At 48.5% G+C, this 16,433-nt stretch overlaps 2 protein-coding genes across 2 annotated transcripts; both read left to right on the plus strand.

The window, feature by feature from the left end:
- Positions 1 to 875: 875 nt before the first annotated feature.
- Positions 876 to 6,668, plus strand: LOC121562347 (B9 domain-containing protein 1). The gene is made up of 7 exons (XM_045223210.1): positions 876 to 1,106; positions 1,325 to 1,393; positions 2,242 to 2,353; positions 2,436 to 2,532; positions 2,976 to 3,038; positions 3,195 to 3,262; positions 6,382 to 6,668. The coding sequence occupies exons 1-7, from the start codon at positions 1,044 to 1,046 to the stop codon at positions 6,666 to 6,668; spliced, it is 759 nt and encodes a 252-aa protein (XP_045079145.1). The 5' UTR covers positions 876 to 1,043.
- LOC123491650 lies at positions 6,554 to 8,092 on the plus strand. The gene is made up of 2 exons (XM_045223225.1): positions 6,554 to 6,706; positions 6,755 to 8,092. Exons 1-2 carry the CDS (start codon positions 6,679 to 6,681, stop codon positions 7,969 to 7,971), a joined length of 1,245 nt encoding a protein of 414 aa, XP_045079160.1. The 5' UTR covers positions 6,554 to 6,678; the 3' UTR covers positions 7,972 to 8,092.
- Positions 8,093 to 16,433: the final 8,341 nt, after the last annotated feature.

The following is a 16,433-nucleotide window of genomic DNA, read 5'->3' on the forward strand; positions in this document are numbered from 1 at the left end:
TCCATAGCCGTATTATCTGATGGGGGGTTCGGATTTGTAGAGGTTAGAATAAAATGACACCAAAGTTGATTTAATATTAGAGGGATCACTTGTAAGATTACGGGAAGAGTCATATACCTGAGAGATAAGATGAGATGCTGACTGGCGTTTAAGAGTCATATACCTGAGAGATGAGATGAGATGAGATGCTGACTGGCGTTTTAAGAGTCATATACCTGAGAGATAAGATGAGATGCTGACTGTACATATATATACATATCTACCTCCATCACTCCAGTATCCCTGCACATTGTTAATATGGTACTGGAACTGACCCTGTATATAGTCCTCTGTAGCTCAGCTGGTAGAGCACGGCGCTTGAAACGCCAAGGTAGTGGGTTCGATCCCGGGACCACCCATACACAAAAATGTATGCACGCATGACTGTAAGTCGCTTTGGATAAAAGCGTCTGCTAAATGGCATATTATTATTACCTTACCCCTATACATATCTACCTCCATCACTCCAGTATCCCTGCACATTGTTAATATGGTACTGGAACTGACCCTGTATATAGTCACCTTACCCCCTATACATATCTACCTCCATCACTCCAGTATCCCTGCACATTGTAAATATAGTATTGGAACTGACCCTGTATATAGCTTACTTATTTCTATTTCTCGTGTGTTTTTGTTATACTTTATAGTACTATATATCGATATTGATTACTGCATTGTTGGGAAATGAGCTCGCGAGAAAGGCATCGCGCTGTGGCTTGTGCACGTGACAAGAAAACGTTAAACTTGTCCAAGACCACCACCACCTAGTGGACAGTTTATTTACTAAACGCTTTCTCAACTGACTGGATCCAGGTTGGCCCTCACGCCGGGCCGTAGGCAAAGCGTCCTGGCAACGGGGAATGGAACTACACAAATATTTAGCAAGCCAGTTATCTCCACAACACAGAACAATACGTTACCGGTTTTATAGTCGAAGTTAAAATATGTTTTATGTTTGATCACTATATTTTTTATATTCTTAAGTTATCGTATGAAGCGGGATGGCTATCAATAACCCATCTGTGTTTCTGTTGATGATAAACGGACAGATAGAGGGGGCGAATGTGAGTAAAATAGCTAGCTAACGTTAGTAACGCTAGCTATGAAGCTAGCTAGCTAAGCATCTAACGTTAGCAAGCTAAGATGAGGCTGATCTTATTGGCTAACTTGACCTCGTTTGAGTCATTGGTTTAGTGAGCATAAACATGTTGTTTAAAACTGCCGTGTTCATTTGCTCTTCGACCCATTCTCTCTGATCTGATCTGATGTGTTGTGTTGTCAGTTTCCAGAGTATGACGACCTGTACTGTAAATACTGCTTCGTCTACGGACACGACTGGGCTCCCACATCGGTGAGTCACACCGCGTCATCTGGAACACGCTGAAGTTCAGTTACTATGGATGGATACATAATACGCTTGTTTTGCTAGCTAGCAACTACTAAATACTCAAATAGCTGCATGTCCAGTGATGCCGGGAACTGCGAACTCGGAAAACTCCGACTTCCGAGCGTTCAAAACAACTGGGAACTCTGGGGGGAAAACGATTTGAACGGTCATCCAACTCGGGAATTCGGGCCTCTTTCTAGAGATCCGACTTTCTGACCTGAAGATCACAGACGTCATGATTTGACCTCGTATTTTTCCGAGTTCCCAGTTGTTTTGAATGAGTCATCAATATTTCTCCCTCACCTCTTCACCTCTCCTCCCCGCTCCCTTTCTCCCCCCTCCCCCCTTTCTCTCTCCACCCATCCCTCCTCTCCTCTCTCCCGCTCCATCTCTGTCCTCCATCTTCTCTCTCTCCCTCCCTCTCCTCACTCCCTCTCCCCTCTCCCTCCCCTCCTCCCTCCCCCAACCCCTCTCCCTCTCCCTTCCCTCTCACCCCCCTCTCCCCCACTCTCCCTCTCCTCTCCCCCTTTCCCTCCCTCTCCTCACCCCCCTCTCCCTCCCTCTCCTCACCCCCTCTCCCTCCCTCTCCTCACCCCCCTCTCCTCCCTCTCCTCAACCCCCTCCTCCTCCCTCTCCCAACCCCCTCCCTCCCTCCCTCTCCCAACCCCCCCCCTCTCCTCTCACCCTCTCCCAACCCTCTCCCTCTCCCTCTCCCAACCCCCCCCCTCCTCCTCCCCTCCTCCCCTCCCTCCTCCCAACCCCTCCCAACCCCTCTCTCTCCCCCCTCCTCCTCTCCCATCCTCCCTCTCCAGGGCCTAGAGGAGGGTATATCTCAGATTACGTCTAAAGGCAGAGACTCTCCTCAAAGAATGATCTGGAACTTTCCTCTGGAGATCACGTTCAAGAGCACCAACCCCTTAGGCTGTGAGACACACCCACACACGTCTTACCATACCACACATTTCATGATGCCATAGCTCTAACACTCTTGTGTGTGTGTTCCCAGGGCCTCAGATCGTGGTGAGTGTGTATGGTCCTGATACGTTTGGTAACGATGTGGTCAGAGGATACGGAGCAACACATATCCCCTTCACTCCTGGACAGTCAGTATCTCTCCTCTCTCCATCTCCTTCACTCCTGGACAGTCAGTATCTCTCCTCTCTCCATCTCCTTCACTCCTGGACAGTCAGTATCTCTCCTCTCTCCATCACTCCTGGACAGAGTCTCCTCTCTCCATCTCCTTCACTCCTGGACAGTCAGTATCTCTTTTCATCACTCCTGGACAGTCAGTATCTCTCCATCTCCTTCACTCCTGGACAGTCAGTATCTCTCCTCTCTCCATCTCCTTCACTCCTGGACAGTCAGTATCTCTCCATCTCCTTCACTCCTGGACAGTCAGTATCTCTCCATCCCCTTCACAGTCAGTATCTCTCCTCTCTCCATCTCCTTCACTCCTGGACAGTCAGTATCTCTCCTCTCTCCATCTCCTTCACTCCTGGACAGTCAGTATCTCTCCATCTCCTCTAATGTAATCTCTTGTTTTCAGACACACCAGAACCATCCCGATGTTTGTTCCTGAATCCACATCAAGACTACAGAAATTCACAAGGTAACGTGTGTCTGTTACTGTGTGTTTGTTGCCGTGTGTCTGTTGCTGTGTGTCTGTTGATATGTGTCTGTGTGTCTGTTGCCATGTGTCTGTTGCTGTGTGTATTGTGTTAAATGCTGGGTGCTAAGTGTGTGTGTGTCTGTGTTCTCTCTCCAGTTGGCTGCTGGGTCGGCGTCCAGAGTTCACTGATCCTAAAGTGGTGGCCCAGGGAGAGGGCAGAGAAGGTAGGCTGTGTTTCTGTGGTGGCCCAGGGAGAGGGCAGAGAAGGTAGGCTGTGTTTCTGTGGTGGCCCAGGGAGAGGGCAGAGAAGGTAGGCTGTGTTTCTGTGGTGGCCCAGGGAGAGGGCAGAGAAGGTAGGCTGTGTTTCTGTGGTGGCCCAGGGAGAGGGGCAGAGAAGGTAGGCTGTGTTTCTGTGGTGGCCCAGGGAGAGGGCAGAGAAGGTAGGCTGTGTTTCTGTGGTGGCCCAGGGAGAGGGCAGAGAAGGTAGGCTGTGTTTCTGTGGTGGCCCAGGGAGAGGGCAGAGAAGGTAGGCTGTGTTTCTGTGGTGGCCCAGGGAGAGGGCAGAGAAGGTAGGCTGTGTTTCTGTGGTGGCCCAGGGAGAGGGCAGAGAAGGTAGGCTGTGTTTCTGTGGTGGCCCAGGGAGAGGGCAGAGAAGGTAGGCTGTGTTTCTGTGGTGGCCCAGGGAGAGGGCAGAGAAGGTAGGCTGTGTTTCTGTGGTGGCTTAGGGAGAGGGCAGAGAAGGTAGGCTGTGTTTCTGTGGTGGCCCAGGGAGAGGGCAGAGAAGGTAGGCTGTGTTTCTGTGGTGGCCCAGGGAGAGGGCAGAGAAGGTAGGCTGTGTTTCTGTGGTGGCCCAGGGAGAGGGCAGAGAAGGTAGGCTGTGTTTCTGTGGTGGCCCAGGGAGAGGGCAGAGAAGGTAGGCTGTGTTTCTGTGGTGGCCCAGGGAGAGGGCAGAGAAGGTAGGCTGTGTTTCTGTGGTGGCCCAGGGAGAGGGCAGAGAAGGTAGGCTGTGTTTCTGTGTGTTTGGGAGAGGGCAGAGAAGGTAGGCTGTGTTTCTGTGGTGGCCCAGGGAGAGGGCAGAGAAGGTAGGCTGTGTTTCTGTGGTGGCCCAGGGAGAGGGCAGAGAAGGTAGGCTGTGTTTCTGTGGTGGCCCAGGGAGAGGGCAGAGAAGGTAGGCTGTGTTTCTGTGGTGGCCCAGGGAGAGGGCAGAGAAGGTAGGCTGTGTTTCTGTGTGTTTGGGAGAGGGCAGAGAAGGTAGGCTGTGTTTCTGTGGTGGCCCAGGGAGAGGGCAGAGAAGGTAGGCTGTGTTTCTGTGGTGGCCCAGGGAGAGGGCAGAGAAGGTAGGCTGTGTTTCTGTGGTGGCCCAGGGAGAGGGCAGAGAAGGTAGGCTGTGTTTCTGTGGTGGCCCAGGGAGAGGGCAGAGAAGGTAGGCTGTGTTTCTGTGGTGGCCCAGGGAGAGGGCAGAGAAGGTAGGCTGTGTTTCTGTGGTGGCCCAGGGAGAGGGCAGAGAAGGTAGGCTGTGTTTCTGTGTGTTTGGGAGAGGGCAGAGAAGGTAGGCTGTGTTTCTGTGGTGGCCCAGGGAGAGGGCAGAGAAGGTAGGCTGTGTTTCTGTGGTGGCCCAGGGAGAGGGCAGAGAAGGTAGGCTGTGTTTCTGTGGTGGCCCAGGGAGAGGGCAGAGAAGGTAGGCTGTGTTTCTGTGGTGGCCCAGGGAGAGGGCAGAGAAGGTAGGCTGTGTTTCTGTGGTGGCCCAGGGAGAGGGCAGAGAAGGTAGGCTGTGTTTCTGTGTGTTTGGGAGAGGGCAGAGAAGGTAGGCTGTGTTTCTGTGGTGGCCCAGGGAGAGGGCAGAGAAGGTAGGCTGTGTTTCTGTGGTGGCCCAGGGAGAGGGCAGAGAAGGTAGGCTGTGTTTCTGTGGTGGCCCAGGGAGAGGGCAGAGAAGGTAGGCTGTGTTTCTGTGGTGGCCCAGGGAGAGGGCAGAGAAGGTAGGCTGTGTTTCTGTGGTGGCCCAGGGAGAGGGCAGAGAAGGTAGGCTGTGTTTCTGTGTGTTTGGGAGAGGGCCGAGAAGGTAGGCTGTGTTTCTGTGGTGGCCCAGGAGAGGGCAGAGAAGGTAGGCTGTGTTTCTGTGGTGGCCCAGGGAGAGGGCAGAGAAGGTAGGCTGTGTTTCTGTGGTGGCCCAGGGAGAGGGCAGAGAAGGTAGGCTGTGTTTCTGTGGTGGTTAGGGAGAGGGCAGAGAAGGTAGGCTGTGTTTCTGTGGTGGCCCAGGGAGAGGGCAGAGAAGGTAGGCTGTGTTTCTGTGGTGGCCCAGGGAGAGGGCAGAGAAGGTAGGCTGTGTTTCTGTGGTGGCCCAGGGAGAGGGCAGAGAAGGTAGGCTGTGTTTCTGTGGTGGCCCAGGGAGAGGGCAGAGAAGGTAGGCTGTGTTTCTGTGGTGGCCCAGGGAGAGGGCAGAGAAGGTAGGCTGTGTTTCTGTGTGTTTGGGAGAGGGCCGAGAAGGTAGGCTGTGTTTCTGTGGTGGCCCAGGGAGAGGGCAGAGAAGGTAGGCTGTGTTTCTGTGGTGGCCCAGGGAGAGGGCAGAGAAGGTAGGCTGTGTTTCTGTGGTGGCCCAGGGAGAGGGCAGAGAAGGTAGGCTGTGTTTCTGTGGTGGCCCAGGGAGAGGGCAGAGAAGGTAGGCTGTGTTTCTGTGTGTTTGGGAGAGGGCAGAGAAGGTAGGCTGTGTTTCTGTGGTGGCCCAGGGAGAGGGCAGAGAAGGTAGGCTGTGTTTCTGTGGTGCCGAGAGGGCAGAGAAGGTAGGCTGTGTTTCTGTGGTGGCCCAGGGAGAGGGCAGAGAAGGTAGGCTGTGTTTCTGTGTGTTTGGGAGAGGGCAGAGAAGGTAGGCTGTGTTTCTGTGTGTTTGGGAGAGGGCAGAGAAGGTAGGCTGTGTTTCTCTGTGTGTTTGGGAGAGGGCAGAGAAGGTAGGCTGTGTTTCTGTGTGTTTGGGAGACTGCACTTCCAACAATGCTTCGATTTCCCTGAACGTTCATAGATCCCATTCATGGTCACCGCTGCACACGTCCGCTGGAGCATAAACCCCTTTATAAAGCACATTGGAATGGTGGTACTGCCTTTAAATGGATCCTGGCCTTAGATATCCTGGAGACTTCTCTCTCTATCTCTCACTGCCATATTTCTCTCTCACTGCCATATCTCTCTCTCACTACCATATCTCTCTCTCACTGCCATATCTCTCTCTCACTGCCATATCTCTCTCTCACTGCCATATCTCTCTCTCACTGCCATATCTCTCTCTCACTGCCATATCTCTCTCTCACTGCCATATCTCTCACTCACTACCATATCTCTCTCTTTCTCTCAGTGACCAGGGTTCGTTCTCAGGGTTTCGTTTCTCTCTCCTTCAACATCGTGACTAAAGACATGAAGAGACTGGGTTATGACACCACGCCTACCGAGACCGCCCACACACACACTGCTGCCGCCGGCGCGGACCGGGAGACCAGCGACCGGACACACACACTGCTGCCGGCGGACCGGGAGACCAGCCGTACAGCACGTGACGGACACGGACCAAGACTACCCGATCTCCCTCCCTCACCCCTGTGTGTGATCCCATCATCAGGAGCAGCTGGATACTGTAGGTGTTAGAGATACGGTGATGTCTGGGCTCCAGCCTGGAGGAACAGGGGAGCTTCTACCATATAGATTCCACCTATCCAGATACTGTTATACAGGGAAGCTTCTACCATATAGATTCCACCTATCCAGATACTGTTATACAGGGGAGCTTCCACCATATAGATTCCACCTATCCAGATACTGTTATACAGGGAAGCTTCTACCATATAGATTCCACCTATCCAGATACTGTTATACAGGGAAGCTTCCACCATATAGATTCCACCTATCCAGATACTGTTATACAGGGAAGCTTCTACCATATAGATTCCACCTATCCAGATACTGTTATACAGGGAAGCTTCTACCATATAGATTCCACCTATCCAGATACTGTTATACAGGGGAGCTTCTACCATATAGATTCCACCTATCCAGATACTGTTATACAGGGAAGCTTCCACCATATAGATTCCACCTATCCAGATACTGTCGTACAGGGAAGCTTCCACCATATAGATTCCACCTATCCAGATACTGTTATACAGGGAGCTTCCACCATATAGATTCCACCTATCCAGATACTGTTATACAGGGAAGCTTCTACCATATAGATTCCACCTATCCAGATACTGTTATACAGCGAAGCTTCTACCATATAGATTCCACCTATCCAGATACTGTTATACAGGGAAGCTTCTACCATATAGATTCCACCTATCCAGATACTGTTATACAGGGAAGCTTCTACCATATAGATTCCACCTATCCAGATACTGTTATACAGGGAAGCTTCCACCATATAGATTCCACCTATCCAGATACTGTTATACAGGGAAGCTTCCACCATATAGATTCCACCTATCCAGATACTGTTATACAGGGGAGCTTCTACCATATAGATTCCACCTATCCAGATACTGTTATACAGGGGAGCTTCCACCATATAGATTCCACCTATCCAGATACTGTTATACAGGGAAGCTTCTACCATATAGATTCCACCTATCCAGATACTGTTATACAGGGAAGCTTCCACCATATAGATTCCACCTATCCAGATACTGTTATACAGGGAAGCTTCTACCATATAGATTCCACCTATCCAGATACTGTTATACAGGGAAGCTTCTACCATATAGATTCCACCTATCCAGATACTGTTATACAGGGGAGCTTCTACCATATAGATTCCACCTATCCAGATACTGTTATACAGGGAAGCTTCCACCATATAGATTCCACCTATCCAGATACTGTCGTACAGGGAAGCTTCCACCATATAGATTCCACCTATCCAGATACTGTTATACAGGGAGCTTCCACCATATAGATTCCACCTATCCAGATACTGTTATACAGGGAAGCTTCTACCATATAGATTCCACCTATCCAGATACTGTTATACAGCGAAGCTTCTACCATATAGATTCCACCTATCCAGATACTGTTATACAGGAAGCTTCTACCATATAGATTCCACCTATCCAGATACTGTTATACAGGGAAGCTTCTACCATATAGATTCCACCTATCCAGATACTGTTATACAGGGAAGCTTCCACCATATAGATTCCACCTATCCAGATACTGTTATACAGGGAAGCTTCTACCATATAGATTCCACCTATCCAGATACTGTTATACAGGGGAGCTTCCACCATATAGATTCCACCTATCCAGATACTGTTATACAGGGGAAGCTTCTACCATATAGATTCCACCTATCCAGATACTGTTATACAGGGAAGCTTCCACCATATAGATTCCACCTATCCAGATACTGTTATACAGGGAAGCTTCCACCATATAGATTCCACCTATCCAGATACTGTTATACAGGGAAGCTTCTACCATATAGATTCCACCTATCCAGATACTGTCGTACAGGGAGCTTCCACCATATAGATTCCACCTATCCAGATACTGTTATACAGGGGAGCTTCCACCATATAGATTCCACCTATCCAGATACTGTTATACAGGGAAGCTTCTACCATATAGATTCCACCTATCCAGATACTGTTATACAGGGAAGCTTCCACCATATAGATTCCACCTATCCAGATACTGTCGTACAGGGAGCTTCCACCATATAGATTCCACCTATCCAGATACTGTTATACAGGGAAGCTTCCACCATATAGATTCCACCTATCCAGATACTGTCGTACAGGGAGCTTCCACCATATAGATTCCACCTATCCAGATACTGTTATACAGGGAAGCTTCCACCATATAGATTCCACCTATCCAGATACTGTTATACAGGGAAGCTTCCACCATATAGATTCCACCTATCCAGATACTGTTATACAGGGAAGCTTCCACCATATAGATTCCACCTATCCAGATACTGTTATACAGGGGAGCTTCCACCATATAGATTCCACCTATCCAGATACTGTTATACAGGGAAGCTTCCACCATATAGATTCCACCTATCCAGATACTGTTATACAGGGAAGCTTCCACCATATAGACTCCACCTATCCAGATACTGTCGTACAGGGAAGCTTCCACCATATAGACTCCACCTATCCAGATACTGTCGTACAGGGAAGCTTCCACCATATAGATTCCACCTATCCAGATACTGTCGTACAGGGAAGCTTCTACCATATAGATTCCACCTATCCAGATACTGTCGTACAGATTGGTGGAGAGAGGGACCCCCCCACCCTGAGAGAGGGACCCCCCCACCCTGAGAGAGGGACCCACCACCACACCACACTTTATTTGAATAGTCTGGATTTTGATGGTCATACGATCAACAAACTATCTGTCGATAAGCAACTGCTTATGGTAAGGGTTAAGGTCAGGATAAGGGTTGCTGTTAGATTAGATGAAATGTTACTGATCGACAGATGGACTATCCAAATGAAATGTTACTGATCTACAGATGGACTATCCAAATGAAATGTTACTGATCTACAGATGGACTATCCAAATGAAATGTTACTGATCTACAGATGGACTATCCAAATGAAATGTTACTGATCGACAGATGGACTATCCAAATGAAATGTTACTGATCTACAGATGGACTATCCAAATGAAATGTTACTGATCTACAGATGGACTATCCAAATGAAATGTTTCTGATCTACAGATGGACTATCCAAATAAAATGTTACTGATCTACAGATGGACTATCCAAATGAAATGTTACTGATCTACAGATGGACTATCCAAATGAAATGTTACTGATCTACAGATGGACTATCCAAATGAAATGTTTCTGATCTACAGATGGACTATCCAAATAAAATGTTACTGATCTACAGATGGACTATCCAAATGAAATGTTTCTGATCTACAGATGGACTATCCAAATAAATTGTTACTGAAATCCCATGGAGCCTTGTTTACAAATTCAGATGTAATCTGTTTTAGGCTGTTTGAAAACCTCATTTTGAGCGTCATTACTTCTATATATATATATATTTTTTTTTTTTTCTTTTCTTTATTTAACCTTTATTCCAATTTGTAAGTCGCTCTGGATAAGAGCGTCTGCTAAATGATGTAAATGTAACTAGGCAAGTCAGTTGAGAACAAATTCTTATTTACAATGACGGCCTACAACCGGGCCAAACCCGGACGACGCTGGGCCGATTGTGCCCCGCCACCTTTCTCCTTCTGAACTTCTTAAACGCTAGCGGGATGTGGGTGTGGCTCCATGACAACGATCACAAGGGGCAGCTGATCCAACACGATTGGACAGCTCCAACAACGCATAAAAAAACCATCAGCTATGCAGTGTGTCGGCTACCGGCGGTTAAAGCCTGATCTGATACTCGACTGCCTGGATTCAATGTGTTCTGTGTTGTATTGTGACCGATAATAAAATGTGTACTGCATATTCATAGTAAAGGTGTATTCTGCGTCTCTCTACCTCTGTTGGCTCGCTGGATTACAGTAGAAAACGTGAGAGTTGATGTCATTAAATAGTTCACACACCGTAAGCAAAACATTTTTTGGGCCCGTTGCAAAACCGTTTACTCTAGCAACTAAAAATGGAACGGTGCAAACGAAACAGGGGGGCGGGAACCTACCTGAATTTGTCCAATGGAAACTCTTTGTTTTCGTTGCAAAACGTTTGCGAAATATTTAGCGACTAATGAATACGCCCATGGCTGTACTGTGCGTTTCCAGCTGCGCAGCGGTAACACACACACACACAAACTAGTCTCTTGCAGCGATTCGGTCGGGGATAAATGGCAACTCCGTGACTGAGGGCAGTGACCGTAACCTTTTGCGGTCTGGAGAACGTCAGGTTCACTACAGTATATAGTGTAGTCTCCCGAGCGGCGCAGTGGTCTAAGGCACTAGAGATCCTGGTTCGAATCCAGGCTCTGTCGTAGCCGGCCGCGACCGGGAGACCCCATGTGGCGGCGCACAATTGGCCCAGCGTCGTCCAGGGTAGGGGAGGGAATGGCCGGCAGGGGATGTAGCTCAGTTGGGTAGAGCATGGCGTTTGCAACGCCAGGGTTGTGGGGTTCGATTCCCACAGGGGGGCCAGTATATACAAATAAAATAATGTATGCACTCACTAACTGTAAGTCGCTCTGGATAAGAGCGTCTGCTAAATGACTGAAATGTAAATGTATATCTAAAACACACACACACAGGGAGGCGTCAGAGCTGAAGGTGATCCATTTTATTGGCCCATAGCAGCTCCAGGTGAAGCTGGTGTGCCGCGGTTTAGAACGGTGTTAAAAAAATACCACACTGGTCCCGTGCTCCTACAAAACCCAGGAACGAATGACAGAATAAAAAGGACACAATTATGTTACAATAGTACAAATGATATAAATTATATTACAGTTATAATGCCAACCGGGTTAGCGCACCATTCAGACACAAGCAGCCTGCTCCCAGACATATGAAAGTGTAAATAGAACATTGGAATAACAACAACAACATGGGGACATTATCAGAAAGGAATCGGTGTCATAATGTTGTCTGTGAAAGCCTAGTAACGACACACTGACAGAGCTAGATATCACAGCGGCAAAGAAGAAGACCTGGCAAAACTAGGTTTTCAGCACTAACACAGAATGAGCATTGTGGGGGAAAAAAAATGTATCAATTTTTGCAGAGGATCAGTCAGGACCCCAAAACAAACACCCCCAGGTTCTGAGCTGCCCCTCCCTGTGCCTGAGTAGAAAGGGTCCTGTGGTCTCAGCTGTAATACCAGTCCAGTCCAGGGGAGGGCGCTAGGTAGAAAGGGTCCTGTGGTCTCAGCTGTAATACCAGTCCAGTCCAGGGGAGGGCGCTAGGTAGAAAGGGTCCTGTGGTCTCAGCTGTAATACCAGTCCAGTCCAGGGGAGGGCGCTAGGTAGAAAGGGTCCTGTGGTCTCAGCTGTAATACCAGTCCAGTCCAGGGGAGGGCGCTAGGTAGAAAGGGTCCTGTGGTCTCAGCTGTAATACCAGTCCAGTCCAGGGGAGGGCGCTAGGTAGAAAGGGTCCTGTGGTCTCAGCTGTAATACCAGTCCAGTCCAGGGGAGGGCGCTAGGTAGAAAGGGTCCTGTGGTCTCAGCTGTAATACCAGTCCAGTCCAGGGGAGGGCGCTAGGTAGAAAGGATCCTGTGGTCTCAGCTGTAATACCAGTCCAGTCCATGGGAGGGCGCTAGCTCACTACTATTACCACTGCACACTCCTTCCTCCACACAGTAACATTGGCAGTGATTTGAACAAACAAATGGTAGAGGAAGTGTTCAACTGAAGGAGTATCTATTCTACATGGTAGGACGGTAACAGTCTATATGGTAGGACGGTAACAGTCTATATGGTAGGATGGTAACAGTCTATATGGTACAGTCTACATGGTAGGATGGTCGAGAGAGGGAGACAGAGAGAGAGAGAGAGAGAGAGAGAGAGAGAGAGAGAGAGAGAGAGAAGTCATGCAGAGGAACAGCTCCTGACTTGTTATAACTTTTTGTTTGTTAAGAGCGAGATTGACACGATTCAATTAGCAAAAAATGTATAGGTAATCAAATTGTACAACTGAAGATCAACAAAGGAGGAAAAAATTGACAGAGAGTGAGTTAAAAGACCAATCTTCATCGTGGTAGCTAGCCAAATTCAAATCGGTCAGTTAGCTTAACGTCTAGCTCTAACTGTTTACTGGTGGTAACCATAGCAACATGGCCACTGAGGCAGCGCTAGCAGCGTTAGCAGCGACAGAAACTGAGAGACTTTCCCCGCTTTTTTTGAATACCCAGCAGAAATCAAATCAGAGAAAGGAAGAATCAATTTTAAACACAGAATTCTGAGGAAAACCCAGAAACTTTGTTTGCCGACTGCTCACAAAACAGGACTGTTACAAACCTGTTATTTTACACAGACCACACTACTGCCTGGCATACAGCTGTAACCAGGCATTTCAGCTATACCACGAAGAAAGGCATCTGCAAGGGAAGGCAAATCCACATTTTTGAGGACAGCGATAAGGACCAGGAAAACAGGTTTCTGACAGTAAATATGTATCAGAACGGCACTGTCATGGTCCAGGGCAGTGAGGCTGCACTCAGCTCTGTTGTGCAGGACTTCCCCACCCTAACGAAGATAGCGGAAAACAAAAAAGAAAAGGACAGCACCCCGACCTCTCCCCTCACCTCAGGCACCCCAACAGCAGGACCATCCTCCCCCTGCCTTCCTACAACCACCAGAGCCAAGACCCCACTACCATCAGCCTGTTGAGAGACAGGCTGGCAGTGATAGAGGTATGGGTTACTGAGCTGAAGGAGCAGCTCCCCAGCTACACCACCACCAGTCCAGACACAGAGCTTCTACAGGACCAGATCAACCAGTGCAGGACCCAGCTGAAGAACTCTGTCCAGGAGCTGAGAGAGAGCCTTACCACAGCGCTGGAGGAGGTAAAGGCCACCATGAGGAGAGAGCTGGTGCAGGTAAAGGAGGAGATGGCAAAGGAGTTGTCTGGCATCAAGAGGGTGCTGCAACACAGAGAACAGACTGTAGAGACTCCTAGAGAGAAGCTGCAGCCCCTCACCACCCCTAACACCCCCACCGACCCACCTTTACCCACAACCCCCCCATACCGACAACACTTTACCCACACACCCAGTCAACAAGGAGGCTCACATGGAGACACCTACGACAGAGAGAAGCTCTCTGGCCCCCCTGACACACCCCCCACACACCCCTCCATGTACACAGGCCCTGTGTACTCCAGCCCCAGACCGTAAACACACTAATCTGGTAAAACCCACTGAGGTGGCCATCCTCATTGACTCAAATGGGAAATTCATCCAAGAAGATAAACTCTTCCCCCAACACAAGGTGCGCAAAATATGGTGCCCAAAAACACAGGATGCACTCCACATCCTGTCCCAGCCTGACTTTGGCACACCAGGCCACATTATTATTCACACCGGCACCAACAACCTACGAGAGGAGCAGGAGAGAGTAGGCAGGCTGGTCAACAGAGTAGCAGAGAGGGCCTCTGAGCGGTTCCCCAACTCCCACATCACCATCTCCACTCTGCTGCCCCGCAAAGACTTCCATCACCGTACCATTCAGAAAGTCAACGCTGACATCACCAGAGGGTGTGGCCTACTCCCAAACGTACACGTTGCTCACCACACAACAATCACCCCAGAGCATCTGCACGACTACTCCCACCTGAGGAAGCAGACAGTAGGGATGTTTGTCAAGTCTCTAAAGGACGTGGCACTTGGTAGACAAACACCCCATGCCGCACTGGACAGAGGACCACCCAGAGACCCCTACCAGACCACTGCACCAACAAGGAGCCCCAGGCCCCTTCAACGCCACACCAGACCCAGCGCACCCCACAGGCCCCACCCACCACCAGACCATCACCACTTCCATCGGCTTAGCCAGACCGGACCGGGCCCAGCCTACTACCCCGCACCAGACCACCACCCCTACCAGACCAGAGAGGAAGCCCCACGGCCCAGACCTGGCCCCCCTCCACCCCACAGGGCCCAACAGCAGGACCAGCGCAGCTACGCAGAGGTCGTCAGAGGACAGGAGAACCCTGTGGGATTGAGTGAGATTAAACAGCTCCTCCAATACATCTGCACTAAACTGCACTAAACACACACGGACGCATATACACACACACACACACACACACACACACACACACACACACACACACACCTATTGTACTAAAATGTACTTGTTCAATGAATAGGAATGTTTATATATATAACAGAAAAAATGTTGGCTGTTATCCTGTTTATCTCGCTCTTAACAACTTAATAGTTAGTTACTGTATTTCTGACTGCTATTCTTTCTTTTGGAACATGAAATCGCTGTCAGTTAGCATGTGGAACATTCAGGGCCTAAACTCATCAACCTTTGGACTGAAGAGTTTAGCACTGGAGTTCAACAAAAATCTTAAAGATGTTGACGTCATCATTCTGCAGGAGACATGGTGTAAGGCTGACATTGTCACTCACTGTCCCACAGGTTACAGAGAGGTAATTGTGCCGTCACAAAAACACAGCTCTGTCAATAGAGGCAGAGACTCTGGAGGACTGATCATTTGGTACAAATCCGACCTACAACATCTAATTGATCCCCTCAAAATTGGCAAATATCACATTTGGTTAAAACTGAAAAAAGAACTTGTACTGACAGAAAAAGATGTGTTCCTTTGCGCAATTTATATCCCCCCTCAGAATCCCCATATTACTCAGAGGAGATCTTCCCCACCCTTGAGGAAGAGACGTGCCATTTCCAGGCCCAGGGAAATGTGCTCATCTGTGGGGACACAAATGCGCGCACAGGAACACTACCTGATCTAACGAGCACACGAGGGACAGCTTTATTACAGGCCATAATGTTTCTAACTGTCTTAATCTCCCCAATAGAAACAACAGTGACAGCACCGTCAACAAAAACGGAAGGGATCTGTTGCAGCTCTGTAGAAGCTTGGGTCTGTACTTTGTCAATGGTAGGTTACGGGGGACTCTTTGGGGAGATTCACCTACTGCTCACCTCTTGGCCACAGTACAGTAGACTATATGATCACAGACATTGACCCCTTCTCTCTCAGCTCATTCACTGTCAAGCCACTAACACCTCTGTCTGATCACAGCCAAATTACATTGTTCCTCAAAAGAACAGACATGGAAACAACCACACATTCACAGCCCAGTAAGCTGTACAACATCAGACATTCATACAGATGGGCCCAAAACAGCACAGAAGAATACCAGAAAGCAACCTGGAACCAAAATATCCAAACACTCTTAGATAACTTTCTGGATACCACATTCACTCACAATAAAGAAGGCATCAATCTAGCAGTACAAAACATCAACTATATATTCAGGCAAACGGCAAAAGAAGCACAATTGAAATTGATAAAAAACAAAACAAAAAAGATCACAGATGACAACTGGTTTGATGCAGATTGTAAAATTATAAGGAAAAAACTTAGAACACTATCCAACCAAAAGCACAGAGACCCAAATAATGGTGAATTACGCCTTCATTACTGTGAGACTTTAAAACTCTATAAACGTACACTCAGAACCAAAAAAGCACAGTACAACAGAAAGCAGCTGACGCTAATTGAGGAGTCCATAAACACAAACAACTTCTGGCAAAATTGGAAAAAAATTAAAAAATCTAAACAAGAGGAATTAGCGATACAAAATGGTGACATTTGGACAACCCATTTTAAAACACTCTACAACACCATTCAAATTGACACAACGCAGAACAACGCCAAATTCATGAGAAGTTGAACGGATTAGAAAGAGCTATAAAGGACAATCAAAATCCACTGGACTC

Source organism: Coregonus clupeaformis, chromosome 10, assembly GCF_020615455.1.
Source record: "Coregonus clupeaformis isolate EN_2021a chromosome 10, ASM2061545v1, whole genome shotgun sequence".
Lineage (NCBI taxonomy): Eukaryota > Metazoa > Chordata > Actinopteri > Salmoniformes > Salmonidae > Coregonus > Coregonus clupeaformis.

Bases quoted from the DNA above. Each gene is read 5' to 3' on its own strand.
- LOC121562347 (XM_045223210.1), top strand. From the start codon at position 1,044: ATGGCTATCAATAACCCATCTGTGTTTCTGTTGATGATAAACGGACAG. The intron at 2,354-2,435 runs GTGAGACACACC...GTGTGTTCCCAG, and splicing joins GAGCACCAACCCCTTAGGCT to GGCCTCAGATCGTGGTGAGT. The intron at 2,533-2,975 runs GTCAGTATCTCT...TCTTGTTTTCAG, and splicing joins ATCCCCTTCACTCCTGGACA to ACACACCAGAACCATCCCGA.
- LOC123491650 (XM_045223225.1), top strand. From the start codon at position 6,679: ATGTCTGGGCTCCAGCCTGGAGGAACAG. The intron at 6,707-6,754 runs GGGAGCTTCTAC...ACTGTTATACAG, and splicing joins GCTCCAGCCTGGAGGAACAG to GGAAGCTTCTACCATATAGA.